Source organism: Rhinatrema bivittatum, chromosome 18, assembly GCF_901001135.1.
Source record: "Rhinatrema bivittatum chromosome 18, aRhiBiv1.1, whole genome shotgun sequence".
Lineage (NCBI taxonomy): Eukaryota > Metazoa > Chordata > Amphibia > Gymnophiona > Rhinatrematidae > Rhinatrema > Rhinatrema bivittatum.
Window position 1 is genome coordinate 34,622,462 of NC_042632.1, and position 17,488 is coordinate 34,639,949.

General features: G+C 45.2%; 1 protein-coding gene across 1 annotated transcript in view; it reads right to left on the reverse strand.

The window, feature by feature from the left end:
• The window catches only part of FLT4 (fms related tyrosine kinase 4), a 180,985-nt gene that overhangs the window by 27,047 nt on the left and 136,450 nt on the right, over positions 1-17,488 (reverse strand). The window contains 7 exon segments of the mRNA XM_029583679.1: positions 1,979-2,067; positions 4,448-4,561; positions 10,002-10,106; positions 13,839-13,974; positions 14,861-14,967; positions 16,512-16,643; positions 17,188-17,334. Coding sequence (XP_029439539.1) covers positions 1,979-2,067; positions 4,448-4,561; positions 10,002-10,106; positions 13,839-13,974; positions 14,861-14,967; positions 16,512-16,643; positions 17,188-17,334 — 830 coding nt within the window.

Here is a 17,488-nt window from a genome sequence, read left to right on the forward strand (position 1 = left end):
CACATTGCGGACAGGAATAACTGGGCAGGCTGGATGGGCCAGAAGGCCTTTATCCACCGTCAGCAATTATGTTACAATCAGGCCGATTCAGTTCGGTGCGCTCAGGCCGAGCGCGCCGTTAGCCCCTGTTTGGACGCGCGTTTTCCAAGCGCTATTATTACCCCTTATACAGTAAGGAAACGCGCGTCCAACCCTCTGAAACTAATAGCGCCCTCAACATGCAAATGCATATTGATGAGCCTATTAGTTAGTCCCGTGCGATACAGAAAGTAAAATGTGCAGCCAAGCCGTACAATTTACTCTCAGAAATTAACGCTTGCCCAAAGGCAGAAGTTAATTTCGGCCGGCACAGGGATAGTGTACAGAAAAGCAAAAAAAACTGTTTTTCTGTACACCCTCCGACTTAATATCATAGCGATAAAAATTAAAAAAAATAAAAATCTTAAAAAAATAAAAATCTGCCCGTGGCCCACGGGTTGGAAGACGGACGCTCAATTTTGCTGGCGTCTGTTTTCCGAACCCGTGGCTGTCAGCGGATTTGACAACTGACGCCAGTAAAATTAAGCGTCGGCTGTCAAACCCACTGACAGCCGACGCTTCTGTCATAAAGGAGGCGCTAGGGACGCGCTAGTGTCCCTAGCGCCTCCTTTTTACCACGGGCCCTCATTTGCATACGGAATCGTGCGCCCAGGAGAGTGGCCCGGGCATGCGTCGGGAGAGCGGGCGCTCACCTCGGAGCGCCCGCTCTTCCGCGCATTTTATTGAATCGGCCCGTTTGTAGCAGATACCCCAGAATTTGCTTAGCAACAAGCAAACTGCAAGACTGAGCAACTGCCCATCCCGGAAGCCATCCAGTAGAAAACATAGGATTGCATTACCTGTGCGTGCGCTCGCGCACACACACACACACACAAAGAACTGGTATTAATCTAACGGACCAAGGAAGTGAGCTCAGCAGCATGATATGATTGCAAGTTTACCTAATCTAATACTAATAGTGCTCTACATTATATTTTGTGAAAATTGTTGTGTTAACTCATGTCTAATTATATTAATGTGAAGATTATTTCCTTACTCAATTGCCTTGGTAAAAACAAATCTGTTGCAATTCCTTTACCGTGCCGAATGTTTATTGTTACTGATTGCCATAATTATTGCATGCTCGGAAGCAGCAAGCGCACAGGAGATAGACTGGATTTGTTCCTCTGTGTAAAAGTGCAGAAATTTGCAGACGTTCCATTTCAAGAACCCCGGTAAAAAGTGAGAGGGCTGCCGTTTGATGTATGTTTTGCCCCTCCTCCTTGTAACTACCTCCAGCCCCCCCCCCCCCCACCCCCAGAGCCTGAACTGAGGGGAAAGAAAGGGTTACACTTCCACCCCAGCACTGACCAATAGGGGGCCTGATTCACTAAGTTTCTCTGCCACACAACAGAATGGGAGAAAAAGTCTTAGCTAGTCAGGCCCTAAATGTCACCACTGTGTGATGGCTTAATGACGATGTAATTTAAACAGGATAAAAAGGGAACTGCAAAAGGACTAGCTCAGCAGTCTTATGATACTCTAGCATTGTTCGGTAAGCCTAGGAGCCGAAGGAGAGAAGACAATACAAACCGTATCCTTGTAGGGAGCTGAAGGTCACGGGGAAGAGGAAGAGAAGGTGAAAACAGATGACCCAGAATAAACTTGGCACGTACATACTATTTGCTGGGAGCAGGTGAAATGAAGAGGCACTTTTTTAAGGAGGAGTATGAGGAAATTATTAAAATGAGTTAGAAGAAAGAGGGAGGGGGGCATTAAATACCCTCCAGGTAGGGGAGGGGCAAGATGGAAGACAAAGGATGAGATATGAAAAACCGTCTAGGGATGAGGAGGAAGATGCGGGCAGGCTGAGTTGGTGAAGGGAGAGGGATAGTATACGCATTCTATGGAATGGATGTGGAGCAGAGGTTCAGGTGACGTAAGGACAGTATATGCATACCCTATATGGACTGAATCCATCCCTTTTGGTCCGCAAGTAGTTTGAGAGGTTTCCATATTTACAGAACTCCACAATGACCATGAGGGGTCCTGGAAGGAAGAACAACCAGTTGGAGGCATCTGAAGCTCAAAAGTGTAGCATTTGTCTTCAATATATCTATCTCACCCCTCATATCTATGGTAAGTGTAGTTTCAGGAGTTTAGATACAAATGCAATCTGACAAGCTATTTAAAATTGTAGAACAGGGGTTGGGAACCTCTGCTCCCTGAGGGCCACACACCAATTGTTTTTTCGGGACCATTCCTATTAAAAATGCATGAGAGGTCTTTGCATAAAATTAGGGCAGAGTGTATGCAGATCTGTTGCGTCCATATTCACTAGGGGTATCTTGAAAACCCGACCGGTGTGCGGCCCTCATGGACTGGGGTTCCCCACCCCTGCTGCAGAACGTACACACACATATACTTACAGGTCTTTTGATATAAATACCATGGGGTGCATATTCAAAGGGATCTAGCTTTCTAAAAATGGAGCTAGATGGCTAGATCAAAGTCTTTGAAAATTTCCCAGGGCTGAGGGACTAAATTCAGCCCTCTAGTTTCACAAACAGCGAACTGGTTAAGCCTAGTCACAGGGTTAGCTGGCTCCAAACTAACTGTGCTGCATCTGTGTTTGGAGCTGGCGATCCACTCCTTCCCTCTCGATGTTCAAATAAAATGCCCCCACCCCCCCCCCCCCGGACAGCCCTCTCCCCCACCATCCTACCCCCAGCAGCACCCCTGCCTAGCAAAGTTCTTAAAAGTTGAGGCATCAGTAACTGGACCAGCACCCAGTGTTGCTCAGGTTCCAGGCACTGCTAGAGCAATACCAGATGTCAGGCTGTAAGGAGGTGAGACCGTCACCTGCCAGCTGGGGGAGCTCAAGAGGGAGAATGGGGCCTGTCCAGGGGATATTACATTTTCATTTTAAAAATGGAGAGGAGGGAGAAAAGGGGGGGGGGGGGAGCTGTTGGTGGGACATTTACGTTTTAACATCAGGTGGGAAGGCAGAGGGGCGGTCTAGGGAAGAGCGGGGTGTTTGGTTTGTGTAGACCTCGGAGAATTGAGTCATCGGGGGATGAGGTGGGGGGTGATCTTTTTTTACAATATTCAAAAAAATGCTGAAATCCTAAATTTAGGCCTCTAAAATTAGGTGCCTATTTTCAATGGTTCCTTTCAATTGAAAATTCACCTAAATATAGTACCGTAAATTGAGGCCTGCTATTTATTTGTCTAGATTTAGGTACCACTGATTTTAGGTGCAGAAAATCAGTGCTAAGCATCTAACTTTGTTTCCCCCATCCTAACTGCACCCCTGCAACCACCCACATTTTAGGCTTCTAAATTTAGGGACATAGCCCTAGTAAATTTTCAAGAGGACCAATTTAGCAGCCTGTCAGGGTTGTGCAGGCCGGTTCCAGATAATTCCCCGGCAGGAGCAGGACACGGGTCAAAGGCAGACAGGGCAGGGTCTTCTGCCTAACCAGACACCTCCCCTTTGGGATGAGCCTGCAAGTTCTGATGGTCAGCAGGAAATAGGAGCAAGTCAGGAACAGAGTGCAGGGCAAGGCAAAACTGGAACAGGGTGCAAGGCAAGACAGAACCGGACAAACAAGGACAGACAACAGACATTAGGACCACTGGAAGGCCCACAGGAGACAGGGAAACAAGGGAAGCAGAAAGACAGGAGTGCCTCACTGGAAGGCCTATGAGGTTAGGAACACCTAGGCAAGGAGGGCCACTGGGAAGCCTAAACAGGGAAAGAGCAAGGCAAGGAAGACCCAGGCAAGGAAAGCTACTGGGAAGCCCGGTCAGAGCAAGGGCAAGGCAAGGAAGGCCACCAGGAGACCTAAATAGAATAGAGCAAGGCAAATGCTCAGGTGGCCACAAGGAGCAGGGGCGATTCGATGATGAAGCCCCGAGTAAGTGGTGAAGGAGGATTTTATAGGGCTGGTCTTGCTATGTCATGCATCCTTCAAGGTGGAGGCTAGAGCGGGTCCGAGCATGGCCCAGTGAGGGCCTCTGCCCTGCAGCCAGTAACCTCACACTAATTCCATATGTTAGGAGCCTAAACCCTTTGAATATCGGCCCCTAAGTGTTTATTTTTAAACCCCTTCAATACCTGACTTTAGCCAGCTAAATTAGCTTAGGAAATGCTCATCCATAACCCAGCTGGCTAAGCTATGGCTGAAAATTATCTTAAAGAGAGCCAGTTGAAAAGTGTGGCCTATCTTGACTGCACAGTGGTTCTTTGAAAAGTTACTTTAATATTTTCATTATTTATTTATTTATACAAATTTATTAATCGCTTTCCAATATTTACAATAAAAATTTGCAAAGCAATGTACATATGAAGACAATTTGATTTTTTTTTTTTACACCCATACTCGTCCCTTAAAGTCAGCTGTGTTTGCTGATGTTAAATGTTTACCGTTGGATTTAGTGCAGGCACCCAGCAAATTCACCACGTTCAGGTGATTCCCGATATGAATAAGGATCTTCAATTCCGACATCAACGCCTTGTGCTCACTTGCTGTAGCTCCCTCTGAAACAGACAACCAATATGGTTATGCTTAGCCCCTTCCTGACGCAGCCGCTATCCTCCATCCGAGAGCTAGCGCATTCGAGCTTGCATAAAACACGGAGAAATAACGAGCAATAGAAACCCCATCAGCTCACATGCTTCCAGTTTCAGTGTGCGCTCTGTCACCACGGAATGTGGCAAAATACAAAAATTACTGCATAAGTAGTCCGCATTACCAGAATATTAAGAGTGTAATGTTCAGTAGTCAGCATGTACAGTTTTAAGGAGGTGCGCCCAAAGTTCCCTAAGAACATTAGAACATAAGTACTTTATACACTGTGCAGGGCAGTGAGAGCCGCATACTTTATAAAAAATAACATATCACTGATCCGGTGGAGTGCACTGTTAGCCCAGGTTTGGACACGCGTTTTTGACGCATTAGCTTAACCCCTTATACAGTAAGGGGTAATGGCACGTCGAAAACGTGCGTCCAACACCACCGAAACTAATAGCGCCCGCAACATGCAAATGCATGTTGATGGCCCTATTAGTTATTCCCGCGCGATACAGAAAGTAAAATGTGCAGCCAAGCCGCACATTTTACTTTCAGAAATTAACGCCTGCCCAAAGGCTGGCGTTAATTTTGGCCGGCACTGGGGAATTGAACAGAAAAGCAGAAAAAACTGCTTTTCTGTACACCCTTCGACTTAATATCATAGCGATATTAAGTCGGAGGCCCCAAAAGTAAAAAAAAGTAAAAATTAAAAAAAAAAAATATATAAATCGGCCTGCGACCTGCGGATCGGAAGACGGACGCTCAATTATGCCAGCGTCCGTTTTCCGAACCCGTGGCTGTCAGCAGGTTTGAGAATCAACGCCGGAAAAATTGAGCGTCGGCTGTCAAACCCGCTGACAGCCGCCGCTCCTGTCAAAAAGGAGGCATTAGGGACACGCTAGTGTCCCTAGCGCCTCCTTTTACCACGGGCCCTAATTTGCATAGGCCACCCTCCTGAATCACGCGCCCAGGAGAGTGGCCTGTGCGCGAGCTGGGAGAGTGGGCGCTTGCCAGCTCTCCTGCGCGTTTTTCTGTATCAGCCTGTTAGTAAACCGAGTTTTGCTTTCTCAAGTTTGTGATGTGTGTTCTATGATGTAATATACCACCACTCAGCCCGCCACTTACCCATGTGTATATGGGCCTTTTAACACAAGCAATTCTTTTAAAATTCACACCTTACCACACACAGAGGTTACTTATGCATGTATTTGCTGATTTACACATACAACCCCCCACTTAAGTCTGTATTGGGTTTGGATAATTGTGAGCAAGTCTGTAGTCTTGAGAAGAGATTGCAGCCCCTTTATCTGCAGAGGCAGTATGAAGAGACTTGGTACCACTGGGGATGTTTGGAGAGTGCTGGTCAAGTGTACCACACATTAGCACCACAAAGTGCACCCACAGCTAAGATAGTGGAGGAGCTGTGAAAAATTAGCTTGCATTTATTTAAATATAGAATATACAGAAGTCTCTTGATAGTCTCAAACAAAACCCTTATGCACAATACACTTGTACTTCTGGGGGAATAACACAGGTTGGGGTTTGCTTGTTTTTTGAGCCAATCAGGAGGATTTTCCTGTTTATTTTATACTGAAATAAAAGAAGGCAAATTTCCAGCTCCTGTAATTCTCCATTGCCTTAGATGTGAGTGCACTCTGTGGCACTAAGGATTTGTCTGGAACCAGCTTTGATTCTTTTGGACTTGTGAGCCTGAAGCACCAGTTGGACTTTATTTCAGAGTACTGGAGAAGTTTACTGGATCAAAAGGTTCAGGTGAATGAAATCCAAAGCCCACATTGACCAAATTGTGAACACTCTGTGATCCCTGACATAGAAACCTCCATGGTATCTGAAACCCTGCTACAATAACTTGTTGCTGTATCTTTTCCTAGCAGTACTAGTCTAGGAGACCCCCAGCTTGGTACATCCTGAAGTTAAACAGGGTTGGACCTGAAGAGGAGACCACCAGTAAAATGAGGTGCAGTAGGCTGTAGAAGACAAACCTTTGCATTATTCTGCCAAGAAAAAGGTCACAGGCTCCATGATAGGACTGTAATAACCTAATCCGCAACATCCAGAAATAAGTAGAAAGATAATGGAAAAAACAAACAAACTGGACTCTAGTAAGGATAGCCTGGTGTCTCTCGCCACTGATATTACCAGCTTGGTATTTGTGGTGCCCGATATGGCAGCCTGGACTATTTTAGTCATCGCTCCAGCAGTCGGATATTCAGGATCCATTTTTTTACAGAGATGGCACATAGACAAAAAGTGCCACTTGTCCTGATCATGCCTTCCCCTCAAAAAATTCTCTCCTCTTCCACTTTCCCTTCGACGGATATTTCTTCCCTCCTATGGCTGGACTGAACAGAATCTGTGCCTTAAATCCTGGGATTGTTCTAGTAGCTGAAATCTTCCTGACAAGGTGGGATGGGGATTTTTGTTAGTGAGGTTTCGTATCTATGTTAAAAGTAGGCACGCCTACCACTCCCTATTTAGGGCAAAAAGTATGGCTATATCCTGATGTCTCAAGGGAAACACAAACAAGGAGAAGGAGGTTTATATCTCTGGCCAATCAAGCCAGAACTTTTGGCATCAAGGTAATAATAAGGTTCCCGTGTAAAAGTATCATGTGGGTTAATGGGAATAAATATATATATTATGAGCCAGACCAATTAGAGAAGTATCTAGCAGAATTTAAGTCTCAGGGAGAAACAGGAAATAGTTTATAATAGGAATATTGGGTTTTTTTTTTGTTGAGATTAAACATAGAAACATAGAAACATAGAAACATAGAAATGACGGCAGAAGAAGACCAAACGGCCCATCCAGTCTGCCCAGCAAGCTTCACATTTTTTTCTCATACTTATCTGTTTCTCTTAGCTCTTTGGTTCTATTTCCCTTCCACCCCCACCATTAATGTAGAGAGCAGTGATGGAGCTGCAACCAAGTGAAATATCAAGCTTGATTAGTTAGGGGTAGTAGGGGTAGTAACCGCCGCAATAAGCAAGCTACACCCATGTTTATTTGTTTTACCCAGACTGTGTTATTCAGCCCTTATTGGTTGTTTTTCTTCTCCCCTGCCGTTGAAGCAGGGAGCTATGCTGGATATGCGTGTAGTATCAGTTTTTCTTCTCCCCTGCCGTTGAAGTAGAGAGCTATGCTGGATATGCGTGAAGTATCAGTTTTTCTTCTCCCCTGCGGTTGAAGCAGGATATGCATTGAAAGTGAAGTATCAGGCTTATTTGGTTTGGGGTAGTAACCGCCGTAACAAGCCAGCTACTCCCCGCTTTGTGAGTGTGAATCCTTTTTTTCTTCTCCCCTGCCGTTGAAGCAGAGAGCTATGCTGGATATGCGTGAAGTATCAGTTTTTCTTCTCCCCTGCCGTTGAAGCAGAGAGCTATGCGTGAAGTATCAGTTTTTCTTCTCCCCTGCCGTTGAAGCAGAGAGCTATGCTGGATATGTATTGAAAGTGAAGTATCAGGCTTATTTGGTTTGGGGTAGTAACCGCCGTAACAAGCCAGCTACTCCCCACTTTGTGAGTGCGAATCCTTTTTTCCACATTTCCTCTTGCTGTTGTAGCTTAGAGTGATGTTGGAGTCACAGTAACCATGTGTATGTTTATTGAATAAGGGTATTATCTCCAGGCAGTAGCCGTCATTCTGGTGAGCCACCCACTGTTTATTGACGGCCTCTTGATTTTATGGATCCACAGTGTTTATCCCACGCCCCTTTGAAGTCCTTCACAGTTCTGGTCTTCACCACTTCCTTCGGAAGGGCATTCCAGGCATCCACCACCCTCTCCGTGAAGAAATACTTCCTGACATTGGTTCTGAATCTTCCTCCCTGGAGCTTCAAATCGTGACCCCTGGTTCTGCTGATTTTTTTCCTATGGAAAAGGTTTGTCGTTGTCATTGGATCATTAAAACCTTTCAAGTATCTGAAAGTCTGTATCATATCACCTCTGCTCCTCCTTTCCTCCAGGGTGTACATATTTAGATTCTTCAATCTCTCCTCATAAGTCATTTGATGAAGACCTTCCACCTTTTTGGTCACCCTTCTCTGGACCGCCTCCATCTTGTCTCTGTCTCTTCGGAGATACGGTCTCCAGAACTGAACACAATACTCCAGGTGAGGTCTCACCAAGGACCTGTACAAGGGGATAATCACTTCCCTTTTCTTACTCGATATTCCTCTCTCTATGCAGCCCAGCATTCTTCTGGCTTTAGCTATCGCCTTGTCACATTGTTTCGCCGACTTCAGATCATTAGACACCATCACCCCAAGGTCTCTCTCCTGCTCCGTGCATATCAGCCTTTCTCCCCCCATCGAATACAGTTCATTCGGATTTCCACTCCCCATAATGTCTGTAGTTATGTTAATAATTATGTGAAGTAAGGCTTGCTTGTTTAGCTCCCCTATTTTGTTTGATGAGGTGATAACAGATGTTATATTTATGTGAAAGTTTAAGTTAAGGATGTATTTAAATGTGATCTGTTATCAGTTTAAAAATTCTTGAAGTCATTTAAGAATTATATACATGTATCTTTTACTATGAATTTAAAGATATAAATAAAGAATTTAAAAAAAAAAAAAAAAAAAAAGTAGGCACGCCTTTAGTCCTTGTTAGTTATTTATTTGTAGACATTTTATAATCTTCCCTCTACCAAGAATGGCCTCAAGGTGTATTACAATAATTAAAAAAAAAAAACCCCAGACAAAATGCAATTGAGATAAGTTAAAGTGGTGTTCAGATTTACTGCTGGAAAAGCATAGGGAATCCTGGATATAGAACAAGTCCTTGTTCAGAAGAACAAGGAGGTTATCCTGAAAGTAAGGTAGCAAGGTTCAAGTCATAAGGATAGAGGTAAAGGCCAGCAAAATATATTTGGTGGTACCTATCGAACTAGCTTTATGCATTTCTTGACTAGCTTTCAGGAGCTGCTCTCCCTTCATCAGATCTAAACAAAATCAGCAGGTCAGGGCAAATATACAGGTGATTCACAGCAGCACTGTAATGTAATCTGTGATTCATGTGTATACCCAGACATCTTCCTTTGCCGTAACCTGCTCTGACCTGATGAAGCTAATCAAGAAATGTACTGTCCAATAAAAAGGTATTGCAGTATAGTTTTGCACTGACCATTAGTTTTATGTATCTGTGCTCTATGTGTCTGAGTGAGTGCCAGCCTCCCACTGTGTGGGACTGAACTAGAGACCCCATCAGGAGACATCTCAAGCTCTCACTGCACTTCATGCCTGTGCAGGGGGTGCAAGAAAGCTATAAAAGCACAGGTAGGGGATCTCTTTAAATTAGATGCAAGTGCCCAGACTGAAATTTCCCTGCAATGGGCTTGCAGGTGCTGGGTGCCTGCACCTGGGGAGGAGGTCTCCCGGGTCACTTACCTTTCAGCATTTTAACTGCTACGGTTTCACAGCTGCTGCTCTTATTGATGCCAAACGCCGAAGCCTCCACAACTTTCCCGAAGGCTCCATGGCCCAGCACTTTACCTGCACGGGTGGAAAAGAAGGGCTCAGACACCGCTAGGAGCAGGAGCGTCAGAGACGGAGGACAGGCTGGAACCCACAGCACGCAGAAAAAAGCAGAAGCGCAAGAAATGGTGAGAAATCAGAGACAAGCTGAGAAACGTAGGAAGGGAAAAGGAAGCTGAGCGAAACTAATAGCACAAATTCTGAATTCTCTGACATTGCAGTGTGAGGGACCTTAGACCTCCTTCAGTACGAACTCGGGACCTTTTCATTCGAGGCAGTTCTTCCTGTTTTCTGATGGTAATGTTAAGGAAAAATAAGAGCCCTACTGACATTTTGGCCAGGTCTTAAGACCCGCTAAGATTTTCCTGGATACAACCATGTCAGTGCAGGGGGGTTCAATATCCAAAAGATTTACCCGTTTAAAACTGGCTTTTAACGGTGTGAATCTAACAAATTAAAAAACATCCCCTCCCGTCTGACTAAATTTGTGCACAGATTTAGGGAAACCAGAAAAGGGGCCAGGTTGCCATGTGCCTAGGCTGGGGGTTTGCAAATTCAGCTGGCTGGTGCAATATTCAGCTCTAACCCGCTACTTTTGTTCCTGTAACTCTGGGCTCAGATTTGACTGGTTAGATTTAGTCAGCTATTCAGCGAAAAAGCTTGCTGGTTAGCTTTGGCTGAAAATCTGCCTCAAGAACGCTAGGTAAATGTACCTTACCTGCTCAGCATGCTTGGGAATTGTTTTCGCTCTGTGCTCCTGTAACACCCTTGACACCGCCCTGGCTGGAACCAAGGCTTTTGTGATGGACAGAACAGGAAGAGCCAGAGGAAGGGAGAGGCTCTGGCGAGCTGCAGCGCCAGATGCCGTGCGGCTCCGGGTTGAGGTCTGTAAGAGGTGAGCAGCACACCTCCGGCTGACACCCGTCGGGAAGTTTAATCCTTTTAAGTGGTACCAGGACAGAATACTGTCATAGATAGAAATAAATGGGCACGTCCTTGCCTCTCCTCACGTCCCTTCTTGCAAGCTTCATTCAAGGGCAAGCTGCTCTTGTCTGTGCCCAGCTCTGGGCTACCACCTTGCTGCACTATATGCCTGGAATTGCCTTCCTGAGGGGTGCGTCATGCTTTGTCTTTGTCCTGTAAACTTTTTTGTCAGGTTTCCTTTTAAATCTTAAACTTTTGCTCTTCTTGATCATAACCTTGTCCATGTTAACCATGTTTACTACAATAAGTGCACTTTCTGAAACCTGTTTATCTTCTTTTTGTGTCTTCCCTAGACTGTAAGCTCCACAGAGACAGGACTGTCTTGTATGTGGATCTGTGCATGACAGAAATGATAATTAATAGTAGCAGTGCTGGTGGTGGTGGGAGTGATAATAGCACCCCATACCCCAGGATCCCAGATCAATACCTTACAATCCCCCTAAGGCTTCAGCTCTGGCAGCTCTTTTTTCCAAAATGGTGCCAGCCGAGGGAGGGGGAGGGGCTTGGTTACTGGGGGGGGGGAGGGGTTGAGGCCAGCACGGGGATCACGTTAAAATATATATTTTTTTAACTTTGCTGCCACGAGGTGCAGTGGGGGTTGGGTAAGTGGGAAAGTTGTCTCATTAGACCCCCCCCCCCCATGGATTTAGAGACTACAGATGAGGAGCAGCATGGCCCCTTTAAAAGATGGCAGCCCTGGGATGTGGGGGCCATCGTGCCGCGCCTCGGTATTTTTTTGTTGCAGGAAACAAATACCAGGAGCTTCCCCAACCTGTGGTCCTCGGCGCAGCTGGATAGTGAATCCCTCTGTGAAAATACTGCAGCTTAGGAAATCTCCCTCCCTTAGCTTGTAAGCCCTTTGGGGCAGGGAAATACTGTGCCTATTGTGCCTGAAATGTGACTTGCCTTGAGCTTGGGTTTAGCAAAATGAGGAATCAAATCCAATCGATATTTTAACCGAGCACTGTAAGTCCATCTTATACTGGGGCCTCACTCATGCCAGCGCTGCAAAGAAACCCAATTGATCGCTTTTACCCAGCGTGCAAATCATGTAGCCAATGGTAGGTCCCTCAGGCACATGGACGCTTTATGTCGCGGCAATCAGTTTGACGCAGACCCTTTTAGAACTGCATAATATTTATTTCAATCTAAAATTCTCATAACGACTCAAAATAACTATCAAAGGCTCTTAGCTAATAAGGGGCTGATTTAGGAGACTGCATTATCAACAGGCATTAAAGCTGTGTTTTATGTGCGTACTGATGTTAATGAGATGCAAATGAGGCATTTATTTATATTCAGTTTTAGTCTGCCTTCCTGGTCTAGTACTTGCCCTAGGCAGTTGACAAAAACCAGGATAAAACAGTCATTAAAACAAAATAAGTTATAAGAAGACGTTACAGCAGACTGCAAAGTACTACTAAACATTTATATAGTGCTTGAAGGTGTACACAGCACTGTACAGATACACATCAGAGACTGTTCCTGCTCCAAGGCATTTATTATCGAGATCAGACAAAGAGAGCAGACATACACATAGGAGTTTTTTTGGTGAAACATGGAAAAGATTTAAAGTCTCAAAGGTTAATAGGTACATAAGAACATGCCATACTGGGTCAGACCAAGGGTCCATCAAGCCCAGCATCCTGTTTCCAACAGTGGCCAATCCAGGTTACAAGTACCTGGCAAGTTCCCAAAAACTAAGTCTATCCCATGTTACTGTTGCTAGTAATAGCAGTGGCTATTCTCTAAGTCAATTAATAGCAGGTAATGGACTTCTCCTCCAAGAACTTATCCAATCCTTTTTAAACCCAGCAACAAATTCCAGAGTTTAATTGTGCGTTGAGTAAAAAAGAACTTTCTCCGATTAGTTTTAAATGTGCCCCATGCTAACTTCATGGAGTGCCCCCTAGTCCTTCTATTATCCAAAAGAGTAAATATTAATAACCGATTTACATCTACCCATTCTAGACCTCTCATTTAGGTACAGTTTGATTGATAACTGGGACTAATTCATCTAACTGGGTAAAGCTCTAAGATTTGGATCTTTACCCCAGGAAACAATTTTATAAGAAGAGCAATAGGAAATGGGCATATGGATGAGGGGCAGGTGAGGGGGGCTCCCAGGGGGGCATTTTTAGTGTTGACAGTGGCACTGCCATATGTTAGCACACTGTGGACAGAAACACAAAAGCTTAACTTACACCTCGCTGACATGTAGTTATGTTTTGGGCACTAATGATTCTACATTACATTTTGCATGTTTTAATCCATGATCCTTCTTGTTGCACTGCTAGGTAAGGAGCTATTTTGCATACTTTTCCCATCTCATTACCTCAACATAGACTTTGTGATAACACTAACAGAAGCTAGCTAATGTGCATTAATAGCACTGTTAACGCATGGTACTTGCTGGCAGTAGGTAACGCTTGCGTTACCATTAATGCATTAAAGTACATTGAGCCTTAAGTGATCTGGTGCCTTGCTGGAAGTTCGCTTTCAGTACAAAACTGATCCCCCTTGCCTCGCTGTAGGATTCCAGCATATACCTCTTGATATGGCAGCAGAAGATACACGTACAGGAATGCAGCCTACATGTGTCCTACAAGAGGCGTCCGGTTTCACATTCAAGCAGAATGGAACTTCAGGAACAGAACCGGGCCATGGTATCTCTCAGCATTACCATAGTCAGTAGAAGTAAGTGTGTGTGTGTGTGTTGGGGGGTGGTCACCCTTCTTAGCAGCGACCTGTGGTTTCCTCGCTTACCTAGCCGGAGGCGCTCACGTGGGAACTCCCACTTGCTGGAGTCGTAGGGGAGGTATTCACACTGGTCCTCCAAGGGAACTTCGCCAGGGTCCATGATGATTGACAGGTACCCTGTCTTGATGTCAGCATGAGTGGGCTGCAGGAAACAGGAAGAAGAGGAGCTTACATTAGCCATATCTTTCTTCCGTGCAGCTCTGCTTTTTCTTATCTGGCTGAATCTGTGATTTGGACTCCATTCCTAATTCAAGGGGGTGTGAAAAACCCCCATGACTTTTAGCCAACAGGTTACACAGCCTGCTTCCTCTTCTGATTGTGTCTGTGAGCTGGGGCTGGAGTGCTCCTGGATTATCTTTTGTTTATTCCCTTTCCATCTCCTCTCAACCCAACCCCAAGGGAGGAAGAAGAAACGGGGAGGGGAATGGACCTTTTAATCAGGTGGTGGTGGGTGGAGGTAATAGTGGGTGTAATGCATTTGAGGGGATAGCAGGTGGGGACACAGGAGGTCATGTACTCCTATTTCCCTTAAAATGTCATAAACAAACGTAATAAAAGAACCTCAGGCTCATGGATTGCATATCAGAGTGTTGCTCTTATGTGACGCCTCCATTCTGCCCTCTTTCTTTTTCCAGCTGTCTGTAAGAAGTTCTAGCAGGCTTGCTCGTTTTCTCTTTTTTTTACATTTTTTTCCAGCGATTTTAGTGTTCATTAATGTTAACAGGTTGACTGTGCTAGAAGGTGAGGCTATCCGTTCATGCATGGAGCGAGGGCACCAGCGGCTGAAGCAGTTCGCACCCCTGAAACACTGCTCCACAAACAAACCTCTACCCTGATCGACCGGTTGGAAGTTATTATCTACGAGGTCATTCTTACAGCTTTCCGCCGTGTGCTAGAGCCAACCTTTATGCTGTTTTTAACAATCTGCATGGAGACTTCCATATGTCCAAGTTTACATAGGGAGGAGCAACCGAAAGGGAAACACTTAGCACCCCTGCACCCTTCCAGTCTACCCTCCTGGGACTTACTCTCTTAATGTTGCAGAATATGAGAATGAGGAGGATCCAGAAGAATACCGCAATGACTCCTGTGCCGATCAGGATTACAATCTCGACGTTTGTCCTGTCATCAGACCCTGGAAGGGATAAGTCAGATAAACTCCATTTTAAAATGCTGGAGAACAAACCACCTTGTTTGGCAGCTGCGCATTTGCTCTTTAGTGCAGGGTTCTAGCGCAGCTCCGGTGGTCCGGGAGAAAATGAGATTATTTACAAGGGGGGTGACACTTTGTACTGGATGCAAGAACGGAAGAACCATCCAAAAATGAGGGTGATCGTGACGTTTCAAGACCACACAGGGAGGAGAGAAGGAGGTAAATTATCCCCAATTTAGCAAGCCCATACCTGTTCTCCTATTTTTCAGCACTGTTGGGTCCTCTGCACTCAGTCACAGATGTTTCTGCAGCACCACACATAAGGCAATTTACAAAGCAATCTAGCTGCATTGCAACAGATTAACAGACCTAGATCGCTCTGCCTGAAAATTGCTCTCCTCTGGCCAGCTAATAGCATGCACGGGCATCCCCAGGGCACATACTTTTAGCCAAATTATGAGGATGGGTTGCTGGGGGGTTTGTTTAGGTGAAGGGAGGAAAGTAGCATGTGTACATGACATTTACAAAAGCATGTGAGCTATTTTATTCCTGCTGGCCGCGATGCATTGCAAGTGGGTGTGTGTAGTGAAACTACCTGGGTAGTTTCTTTTTGAAAATTAGCATAAAGTTCGGGCATTAAAATAGCAGCGTCCTGTATACGTACGCCAGCTATCTGAAAATTGCCCCACAGTGTCCACCACGCCTCTCCATTTGCAAACTACACACCAAGCTATTTTTTATCAAGTATGCCTAGCAGAAAAAGAAGTAACGTGGTCCAAGCTGAAAGCTGTTTGTAGATCTCACATTTATCAACCTCGAGAAGATTCATTATAGGATATTCTGAGAGCAGGTCAACTCAATTAGAGGAAGAGGAAGGAAAGCAAGGCACAAATCCTTCCCAAGGGTGCCCTATTAAGCACCCTTTTAGGAAGGAGGAGCATAGGCATATAGATGTATAGGATGCCATAGGAATGTGCTGTCATTTTAAAATGACAGCATTTGTTTTGTGTCACTTCCTATTAGACACAACAAAAAAAAAACAATGAACTGTTGTTTCATTTTCTCAGTTTAGCATGAAAAAGGAAATGAACCCCCTCCAAAATACACAGAAAAACAAAACAAAAAATGAACCACAAGGTTTTCCCTCCCCCATGTGAGGCGGGCTTTGTAATGTCATGTGCGTCCAGTTCTCACTTCAGTCCTCCAGGGCTGCCAGGAACTCTGATTTTTCAGGGGAAACAATATAGGCAAAGGAGCCTGGTTCTTAGCCCATAAGTAGGTAACTCTATCTGGAGATTTTCACGGAGGATGTCAGCAGCCCTTACTGAGAGCCCCTGCGGGTGGCGAGGAGGTGGCTGCACCCAGACTGCATGTAATGCGGTGGTTAGCTGTGGCATACGCTGAACCAGTTTCCTTTCCCTGCTATAGCACATTTCCTCTTCCCCTTCAGCCTTGCAATCTGTTAGGGAGGCACATCCTGGGGACAGAACTGCTCTCCACTTTCAGCACAAGCTGGTCGGATTTACCTTCCACTGACACGCTGGCCGAAGAGTTCACACAACCTTTGCCGTTGCAGGCTCTGCAGAGGTATAGGCCGGCATCTTCCTCTCTCACCCGCTGAATACTCAGTGTCTGATTTGACTCCCTTAGAACTATCCCTGGAATTAAAAACATTAATCTGTGAGCAGCTTCTTCACTGGTCCCAAGATACTTTCACCAAAAAGAATTTCCCCTTCCCCTTCTGACCATAGGTCCTTCTTTTCTTCCATCACGAGATCCCATGAGATTTTCCATAAGCCCATTTTGTCACCGTTGGCTTGACTCGGATTCCCATGCTTCCCCTGCACCCTCTGGCCATGTGCTCCCCCTCTTCCAGTGAGGCCAGTATCTCATTATGATTCACTACCACTCTCATATGCAATCAGAATGCTTCTAGTTCCTTTCTTGTGTATACTTGTGTGTAATATGTATACATTTCTTGTGCATAATGCATACGACTGTGTTGTTGGGTGCATCCTCACACTCCATCCTAGTTCAGTTACTTACTCTAGATGACACTGGGAGCTCTACCAGTAATTTTCGTCCCAGTTTCTGTACCAGAGGAGGAGGCTTGTAAGAACTATTTGTCTGACAATAGCCCAGCTCTGAGCCGCTTCACACCAAGACCCCCCCCCTATGCTCTTTTTAGATAACCAGGTATACCTGAGACCTCTTCCACCAGCTTGTTATCTTTATACCAGAGTATGCTGGGGCTGGGAGTGCCATCCGCCTCACACCTCATCTCCATGGAGTCGCTGACATTTACCAATTTATTGGTCAGGTCCTGCAGCAAGTGTGGTGCTTCTTGGGCTGCAGAGAAAGAGCAATGGAAAAAGGAAATCAAACAAAAGGGAATAAAGGTTGGATCATGCCCTCTCAAATTAAAGAACATGAATTATCCAAAAAGAAAGTTCAAATATCTTTTATACTGTACTTTACAGCAAAGCATCTGCACTTGTGAGAT